This window comes from Mastomys coucha, unplaced genomic scaffold (genome assembly GCF_008632895.1).
Source record: "Mastomys coucha isolate ucsf_1 unplaced genomic scaffold, UCSF_Mcou_1 pScaffold1, whole genome shotgun sequence".
NCBI classification, from domain to species: domain Eukaryota; kingdom Metazoa; phylum Chordata; class Mammalia; order Rodentia; family Muridae; genus Mastomys; species Mastomys coucha.
Genome location: NW_022196891.1, coordinates 81,979,111 through 81,989,037, shown reverse-complemented (window position 1 = coordinate 81,989,037; position 9,927 = coordinate 81,979,111). Strand labels below are relative to the sequence as shown.

General features: G+C 44.6%; 1 protein-coding gene and 1 long non-coding RNA gene across 2 annotated transcripts in view; one reads left to right on the top strand and one right to left on the bottom strand.

The window, feature by feature from the left end:
• LOC116068399 overlaps nt 1–258 on the bottom strand; it is a 3,243-nt gene extending 2,985 nt beyond the window's left edge. The window contains exon 1 of the long non-coding RNA XR_004109572.1: nt 24–258. This is a non-coding gene — a long non-coding RNA (uncharacterized LOC116068399). The remainder of the gene's footprint in view (nt 1–23) is intronic.
• A 163-nt stretch (nt 259–421) lies between these two features.
• The window catches only part of LOC116068396 (serine/threonine-protein kinase MARK1-like), a 54,231-nt gene continuing 44,725 nt past the window's right edge, over nt 422–9,927 (top strand). The window contains exon 1 of the mRNA XM_031337829.1: nt 422–802. Within this exon, the coding sequence (XP_031193689.1) occupies nt 752–802 (51 nt within the window). The 5' untranslated portion in view covers nt 422–751. The remainder of the gene's footprint in view (nt 803–9,927) is intronic.

The following is a 9,927-nucleotide window of genomic DNA, read 5'->3' as shown; positions in this document are numbered from 1 at the left end:
GATCGTTCTGTATACACACGAACCCCCATGTGTCTGTCCCCAAAGCCGGTTTAAAAGCCATACAAGAATCAACATCAGATCGCAGGACGCCGGAGGTTCTGCGGGGTGGGGGGCGGACAGCCAGATCCGCGGGTGGGGCGAGTCACTCCTGAAATCCGGCCGGCCGGGCGGGCGGGCGGAGGCGGCCCCGCATCCCTAATGAGGGAATGAATGGAGAGGCCCCTCGGCTGGCGCCCGCCCACCCGGCGGCGGCCGCCAAGAGCCTCCGGGCGCTGCGTGCCGCGCCCGCCCGCCGCTCCGCGCGCACCGGCTCGGGCCGCCGAGAGCTCCGGCTGAGCGCGGCGCGCGGGCTCGGGGCCGCGGGGCCCGGCGCGGATGCGGCGGCGGCGGCGGCGGCGGCGGCGACGGCGGCGGCGCTCACCTGAGGCGGCGCGCGGGAGGCGCTGTCAGGGCCGCGCTCGCCGGGCGCCGCGCTGCTGAGGCTGAGGCAGCTCCGGGGCGCCGAGCCCTCTACTCGGCCCGCCGCGGCCCTCGGCGCTCCAGCGGCGTCCCCGCGGCTCGGTCCCCGCGTCCTCTCCGCCCTCCCGCCCGCCCCGCGGCCTGCGGGAGCCGCGCGCTCTCCCCGGCGCGGCCTGCTCGCTCGTTCGCTCGCTCGCTCGCGCGCGCCCGCCCGCCCGTCCTCGCCGAAGCCCTCCCTCCGCGGCCCGCGACCCGCCGGACCCCCCGGGCCAGACCCCGCCGCCCGCGCAAGATGTCGGCGCGGACGCCATTGCCCACGGTGAACGAGCGGGACACGGAGAACGTGAGTCCCCCTTCCCACCCGCGCCGCCCCCCGAGCCTCCAGCGCGGCCACCTGGGCGAGCCCGGCCTGACCCCCTTCCTGTCCCTACACGGGGAGCCCCCGGGGCGGCCCTCTGCTCGGAGCGGGGTCCTGCCTGAGGGGATGCGGAGGGTGATGGAGGGCGGAGGGTGGGCGTCCAGGGTGGCTTCGTGAGGACCCCAGCGTTCTGGTCGTCTCTCCCCCCCAACCCCCCACCCGAGTGAATGGATGCTTGCTTGGCGACAGCCCACGAGCGAGCCAGCCGAAGCTCTTACACCCTCGGCTGTCCTGGGATCTTTCAGCCCTTTGCTTTTCTGGATTTTTTTTTTTTTTTTTTGAGTCCTTTGCTAACATACACCCCACCCCACCCCCGCATTGCCCCATGACTTTGCTTTTTGTAACATCAGGTCCACACTATGGGGGGGAGACACGGGCACCTTAGGGATTATAGAGGGCAGTGAAGTAGAGGTGTGTGTGTGTGTGTGTGTGTGTGTGACTTTATGTCACTATAATAGTCTCAGTGAAGAGTGGAAGATTTCACTTGCAGCTTCTGTAGCCCCAAGGGGAGAAAGAAAAGGTTTAAGAACCCCAGGAAAGCCAATGGCTTCTCGTCCTCAATCCAGTGTTCATGACTCAGGGACAGGTTTTTAAGTACTTCTCCTCCGAGGGTCACAAGGCACATTTCTTTGAAGGCAGGATTTTTCTGTGTCTGATCAAATTGCCCACAGGAGCTTCTTTGTTTACTTTTGTTTGGTTTATGTATTATTTATTTATTTTTTTAAAATCAAGATTGAGATGCACACTCGGGGTATTTGAACTCTAGCAAACCCAGAGAAAGGCCAATTGTAATTCCATCCTCTGAAACGGACGATTGTGTTCACGTGTGTGTGTGTGTGTGTGTGTGTGTGTGTGTGCAGGTTCCTTTGCAGGAAAGGTGGCTTTCTGTCACTGTTGTTTTTAAAATCCTCCGCGCCCTGCAAAGGGGCCCAGTGGCTCCCGAGGGTCTGGTCTGATTACTGACAAGTTTTAAGGAGCTAGGGGGTTCTAGGTTTTGCGTGGCGGACCAGAGCTCTCTGGCTGTCTACTTCCCTCATCAGCCTTCCAGTGCTTAATGTACCAGTGACTTCATAGGGATTGTAAAGTAAAAATACTCAAGTGCTTTGGTGTTGTGAGACAAAAAAGATAGGGGAGGGCAGAGAGGCAGGCTCACTTTTTTGAAGGGGCAACTGAGGCACAAGCATGGTGTTTTATCTAGAGAGTACAGTTTGCATTGAGTGTATTTATCTGAAGGGATAAGAACGCAGTTCTACAGAGACCATTGTTGGGAAGAGCTAGGAAGTTGTTCCCCGGTCTGCTTTGTCCTCTCCTGTGTCCTACACTTAGAGTGATGAAGACACAGTGCTGTCACCACAGCCTTAGCTTATTGCTCAGTTCACACCGCGACTGTTGTTTTAGACATGACATGGCTGCGTAATTTTCACCAAAAGGTTAAAGGAGGTTGGAGAAAAAGGTAAAGAATTGGGTGGCAGTAGATTTTCAAAGGCAAAGATTTATTTTAAAAAAAAAAAACACAACAAAACATCCTGTCATTTAAGAGGGACAGTGAAGAGTCAAGTTGACGATGACCTTTGTTTTAGGACCAGAATTCTGTGTGTTGAGCTAGTGTGGAGAAGCCCCGCTGCTCGGTTGTGTCCTGGGTTTTGACTGTTCTACCTCTTTTTTAGGCTTGAGTGGATAGGGTTCTTTAGACAGACATGGGCTGGCTTTACAGAAATAGGCAGCAAGGAGTTGGACCCACGCGCGGCTTCCTATGGACCAGCAGAAGCACAGCAGGGCATTCTAGAGCTAAGCAGTCAGATATTGTAAATGTCGTCGTCGGTCGTACCTTCCGAGAACGCTGGTGCTGTGTAAACTCATCTGCTTTGTTTCTGAGCATGTTCTTTCAGAGCCTCTGCATGTTCTTGCTTCTACTCTGGTACAACATCACCGTCTCTGCGTACAGCTTACTTCCATCTGCGTCCTGACTATCTCCTCACTGCCGTGGAAAACCTCCACTCCACTGTGGCTGTTAATTTTATCAATGAGTACGCACTTAACTCCGATTTTGACCTGGAAGGGAATGCAGAAGGGCTTTAGACAAGGCCTCTCCCCACTCAGAGCTGACCGGAGGTGAAAAAGCAATCCCGAGTAGTGTACAGTAGAGGACCGAGGGTAGCTAGGGCTAAACTGGCTTTATAAGTGTCCCAGGTGTGTATTGACGAGGCCACCACTGGAGGCTGTTAAATGACCACTGGAGTTTTAAAAGGCGTTATCCATGTTCCCTACCTCCTGTCAGTGAAGCAGTAACAAGCTTGCTTGTCAGTGCATGAATTAATGCCCAGCACCGTAGCCAAAATGTGCACTTGTTTGTAATTACACAAGTCATTTTAATGTATATACATAATTATTAAGACTATCCATACAAAAATATTGACATATTTTTAAAATATCTATGAAAATATGTTTACTTTGTATGACTTTTAGGTCTTATTTTTTTTTGTAACGACAGTAGCCACAAACACTATTACTCTTAGAAATTAAAATAAATACCATTATTAAAAAAATTGTTATTTGTAGGTAACATAAACATTTCTTAATCATATTATATTACATACAATCTTAATCATAATACACACACACACACACACATATATATATATACACACACACACATACACACCATAAAACTCCAGGAATGTGCAACCCTGCAGTCTCATCTACCCGTGTGTAGAATAGAGAAAGTGTTGTTCTTTGGGAACATTCAGTGTGATCTTCCAGGAGTGTTCCGTGATCTTCCAGGAGTGTTCGTAGGTGAAGGTTTGTGTGCGCCTAGTTGACAGGCCTAACTGACTAACTATAACAGGAAACAGTGATTAGCTTGTAAGGCAGTAAACACGTTGTAGTGAAGAAGAAGAGACATGTTACAAAGAATAGAATCTCTGTAAAATGCTTTTGACTTTATGTTGTAATGAGTAAGTCTAGGAAAATAAAGATGTTTAAAAAACTTGATTTTCTTCTCTTCTTCTTTTTTATTGTCAGGCTGTTCTTGGATAATGCCTGTCTGGATATAGGAGCTATACTAAAATATATTACCAAATGTGTCTCTTTTTTCAGTGAGACAATTTTGTAGGTGTTTTGGAAAACCTCTGCTGACACTACTGCTGTTGGATCAGCAGTGCCCTGGCTGGTTTTCTGTATTGAAAAACAAGGCTGTATTCCATAGTAGAGATCAGTGTGAAGGAATGTGATTATTTCTTGGGATGTCTTAGAATTATAAATTTGGCTAGGTTCAAAAGCCTTTAATAAGCCTGTTACGGGTGTATCTTTCAGTAGCCTGGAAATCCATGTGGCAACTGTAACAAGCTGTTACAGTAACTTAGGCCAGCACAGGTTGTTCAGTGGCCCTCATTAGGTGTAGATGGAAAAACACATGGGTCCCATGCCTTCCCCTCCCCTTGGCTCTGCTCCCTGCATGAGTCCTCATACCTGTTGTGTGGCAGTGCACTCACTGCCTGGTCTGTCTCCTGTGTTGTCTTTGCCTGGCTCAGTGACTAGTGTTGGTAAGAGATCCATGCTGTAACATTCCCTCTTGAATCAGTCCATTGATCATCAGAGCACATGTGTGATATATGCACAGGTAGCTATTACATATACCACCCAAGACTGAAGGTTTCAGAGTCAAGCGACCTGCCCAAGGTCACACTAGATTTCTGACCTCTTAAACTGTTGGCTCTGCTCTGGCTCTGGCTTCTGGGAGGTGGTTTGTTTGGTTTGGGCGTAGAGATTTAAAATGAGCACACATGTACCTTATAGACGAAGAACAGGAAATGCTTTTGTTCACTACTTCTGGTCCCTTGCTGCTCAGTCTCCTGGAGTCTCTGCCCTTTCCCCCTTATCAAACACTTACAAATCCTTTGTGGCTTGGCTGGCTGGCATTTGTCAAGACCCCTGAGATGACTGCTTTTGTTGCTGACCCCTGGTGAATGCAAGAAGTCCAGGCACATGATCTCCAGAGTGGGTGCCCAGACAGTCCAGTGGGGAAGGAAATACCGTTAACATTGCCATTTCTCTGATCTTGATGTTATTATTCAATCTTCTTGCTTTGTTTTGTTTGCATTTACTTGAGTGTCTTCGGGGGAGTGCCATGGGCGTGCATGTGGAGGCCAGAGGGCAACTTTCAGGTATTAGCTCTCTCTCTCTGCTGTGTGAGTTCCTGGGGTTAGATTGTCAGTGTTGGTGGGAACTGCCGCTACCTGCCCTTTAACCCTCTCGTTAGCCTTCTTGTGTTTTCTGAAAGCCTGCATGTGCAGAATTAGCTATTTTCCCGAATACTTTCCCGAATAATAATCCTTATTGTCTATCTGAGGCTTTCCTTTGGAGCTCATTTTCTTTTTCCTGATGAGCATCCTTGTTAGTTCATTTGATGAGGCTGGGCATGGTGACAAATGCTTGTAACCTCAGCCCTCAGAATGCTGAGGCAGGAGAATCACAAGTTTGAGCCTATCCTGAACTGTAGACTAAGACCCTGACTCAAAAGGAAAAAAAAAAGTTCTTTTGGTGAGTGATAGACGCTTGTAGTTTTGTTTTGTTGAGACAGGGTCTTGCTATGTAGCCCTGGCTGTCCTGAAACTCCTTCTATAGACCAGGCTGGCCTTGAACTAACAGAGATCTACCTCTATCTGTCTCCTGAGTGCTGGAGTTAAAGGCATGTGCCACTAAGCCTTGCTTGTAAATTCTTTTTTGTTTAAGTATGAAAATAGTTTGCCTTTATTGTTGAAAGACAATTTCCCTCAGTTTATAACTCTAGATTGTTGGCTTAATTTTTTTTAGGGGGGAGTCAGAAAATAGCATCCCATTGTCTATTGATCTCACTGTTTCTGGTAGAAACCATCTGATCACTGGCAGGCTATGCTTTGTGTCTTTTTTTAAAATTAAAATATAATTAGATATCAATAGGCATGTGTGTTTATGTATATAACAACAATCAAAAAGAGGCTATGATGTGCATGGGAGAGGTTGGGGGAAGGAAAAGGAAGGGAGAAATTATCTAATTATATTTTAATTATAAAGAAAGAAAAGAGAAAAGATGGCTTTCCAGTTATCAGATGATTTCTACCGGAAACAGTGTGATCAGTAGATAATGGGATACTATTTTCTGACCCCTTAAAGAAATTAAACCAACCATCTATCTATCTACCTATCTACCTACCTACTTCTCTCTGTCTCTGTCTCTCTCTCTGTGTCTCTGCCTCTGCCTCTCCCACCCCCCTACCCCCTTCAGTCCATTTTTGTGTTGCTTGTCTATATGATTTCCGGGCTGGCCTCTTGGTATTGAGTAGCAATCCGGGAACTTCACTGGGGATGTTTCTCCCTCTTTCGGCATTCCTTAGTTGTCTGTAGTTCTTTGTTTAGGGTTGGGGCCTTGTGAAATTTCCCCCTTCCATAGTAGCGTCCCTGTTGGTGTCTGTCTTCAGGGTCCCCTTTTTTGGTGCTGGAGTTTTACTGTCGTGTGTTTAGGTGTTTGCTCTTTGCATGGATTTGTGTTATGAATTCGTGTTTTCAGTAACTTCTGGGTGCCTCTCAGATATTGAATTTTTTATCAGTCTTCCTTATGGTAGACCTTGGCTTTCCGAGATCTTTCACATCTTCATATTTCTTACTAGTTCGTTGTCTTTCTAAGCGACGAGCTGTTTAGTTGGTATACTCTGCCTTCTGTAGATTCCTAACTTTCATCAGTTTAGAAATGTGTCCACTGTGGTCTCTTGGCATCTTGGCCCTTTTCTCTCTAGCCTCCCTGCTCCCCGGTTAGCTACGCTAAGCTTGGACTCTGCCCTCCATATGTCTTAACCCTGATTCATGGGTTCTTTCCTACCTCATTGCTTCTTTGTAGTACACTCTGTACTACAATCTGCAATGCAGTTACTCTGTGTAATGTTTAGCTATGTCTGTTTTCAATTGCATTTAAATGTCTCCCAACCCATCTGTGCACTTATTTTTTTTAAATTGTGTTTGAAAAACACCTTTCGTTGGAGAGATCTGCCTTTGTGAGTCTTTAGGTGTGTAGTACAGTATTGTTACCTGTAGACAGTGCGCTAGAGCAAACACCTAGTGATTTTATGTTGCACAGCTGAAACTTTGCACCTCCTGGCCAGCGCCTGCTTCTCTGTCTTTCCTCCATACAAATGGAGTCGCGTAATATTTATTATTTTGAGACCATATTTCATTTTTCATACTGTCCAGAAGATTCATTTGTGTTTCAATATATGACAAAATATATTTATTTTTATGAGTTAATAATATTTTGGTTGTGAATATATAATGTATTTTATTTATCCAATCATCTGTTGATGCATATTTAGTTTGTTTCAACTACTAGGGTAAAGGTTTCAAGAAACACTGGAATGAAAATAATCTCTTAGAGATCCTAGTTTCAGTTCTTTTTTATAAATACCAGGAAGTGGAGTTAATTGGTTACATGTTATTATAATCTTAATTTGCAAAGAAACTTCCATATTGTTTTTGATAGACACTTCAACTTTTTACATCTTCAACGACAGTGCACGGGTTTTGTTTTCTCTATTTCAACTCAGAATTCTGGCAACTCTTGTTATTTTGGTTTTGACAATAACAATCCTGGGTAGGGATGTAGTTCATTGCACTTGCTTAGCATGTGCCCCGCCCTGAGTTCAGTTCTCAGAACTACAAACAGATAAACAAACAAGTAAACAAACATTTTTAATAGTGGCCACCTTGACAAGTAGTACTTTATTGGGATTCTGTTGTTTTCTTTATTATTAGCAATGTTGACCCTGTTTTATTTATTTATGTATATATATAAATGTATATATGTATAAATTTATAAATATAAGTAAATACATTTATATAAGGTATATAAAATAAATTTATATATGTATATACACATGTACACATACCCGTTGGCCTTTTGTTTGTAGTCTTTGGGAAAATATTGATTAATCCTTGTGCATGTTCTCAACTCGGTTATTTACATCTTTGCTATTGAAATGTAGGGACTTCCCAAGCTGCTGTTTGGATAGTGTTTCCAGGTGAGAGGCGTGGCTGCAGATATGTCTCCTGTTTGCTAGGCCCTCCTCCCTCTTCCTTCTCTGGAGTCTTTGTTCTCTTCTTCTTCTTCGTCTACTTTGACTTGGCTGCCTGAGCTGTCAATCATTGCTAAGCCTATGTATGTCGTGAGCCTTGTTTCTGACAGTTCTTCTAGGAGTTCTCCAGTTTGAATGCTGTAGTTAAATCTTTAATCTATTTTGAACTTTTTTATGTCTGTTGTAGGGTGATGTGCAGTTTTGTTTGTTTATTGTGGATTGTTCGGGATACTCAGAGTCCTTTATGAGTCTGAGGATGGTTTTGTATTTCTACAAAATCATGCAGTTGAATTTTGGCAGGGATTACGATGGATCTGTAGATTGATTTAGGTACTTGTAGACATTTGGACAGTGTTGATTTTTTAATCTATGAACATGGGCTGTCTTTCCTTTTTTTTTTTCTTTAATTTCTTTCACCAGTATGTTGCTTCTTTGGTTGTTTATTCCAAAATATTTCATTGTTTTGTTATTTTAAAAATTGTCTTTTTTTTCCAAGATAGTTTCTTGTTAGTGATAAACACACATCTGATTGTGTACATGCATGTGTGTGTGAGTGCGTGTGTGTATGTATATTGGCTGTGGGTCCTGGAAGACTTTTGGCTTTGTATGTTAACAGGTTACTTTAGGACATATGTGGGGTTGCACATAAGATTGTCTCATCTACACACGTATTTCTGCTTCCCCTTCCTAGTTTGAACACTTTCTTTCTCGTCTGGTTGAGAGTTCCAAGACTGTGTTGAACAGAAGCGGTGAGGGTGGTCATTCGCCATTGTTCTGATCTTAAAAAAAAAAAAAATTGTTCTGTTCTTCCATTAGCTGTGATGTGAACCGTGGGCTTTTCATGAGTGGTCTGTATCACACGGATACGATTTCCTTTCCTGCCATTTTGTGGAGTGTTGTATGGAGTCTTGCCTGATGTAAATGCCTGTATATAAAATCTGTACCTATTGAAATTATTATAGAGTTTAATTTTTCTTGCATTGCTACGGTGTATATTACACTGACTTTGTATCTGAGGTGTGACTGTGGAAGGCAATGCTATTGATTTGTATTTGCTTGTTTTCATTGAGAACTTTGTGTCTCTCCGTATTCACTAGGCACGTTGGCCTGTGGCTCTCTTTTGAGAACTTTGTGTCTGTCTGTATTCACTAGGCACGTTGGCCCATGGCTCTCTTTTCTTGCAGTACCTTACAATACCTAGTTTCTGGTGTCAGTGTAATGCTGGATTCATAAGTGAGTTAGGAAGTACTTTCTCCTCTTCAAATTTAGGAGAGCTCAGAAAGACTGGGAAAGACAGGTGCTCTATCTAATTCTTGTTTAAACAGTTGCTGGTTGCTGACGGCGGCAGGGACGCACCTGCACTTGGCCTTTCTTTACTCGAAGGATTCTGATCACTGATTCACTCTTTTACTACTTCTAGCTCTGTTTAGGTTTTCTGTGTCTCCATAGTAGAGTATTTGTAGGTTCATTTGAATTCTCCAGAGAAATGTGTTTATGTCAACACATTTGTCTATTTTCCAATTTTACTTCTGTCCTCTATTTGTTTCACACATTTAGAGGTGGAAAAATACATGGTATGATATCAGTAACTTATCATATCAATAAAAAATATGATCTTTTTTGTTTGATTTTAAAATTTTTTTAAGGATTTATTTTTTTTTATTTATATAAATACACTGCAGCTGTCTTCAGACACACACTAGAAGAGTGCATTGGATCCCGTTACATGTGGTTGTGAGCCACCATGTGGTTGCTGGGAATTGAACTCAGGATCTCTGAAAGAGCAGTCAGTGCTCTTAACCGCTGAGTCATCTGTCCAGCCCATGGTATCAGTCTTAAATTTGTGCTTTTGTGTGTGTGTGTGTGTGTGTGTGTGTGTGCATGATCTTCTGTCATGAAGAGTGTTCTGTGTGTACTTAGTGAGTGATGGGTGCTGCTGTGTGTGTGTGT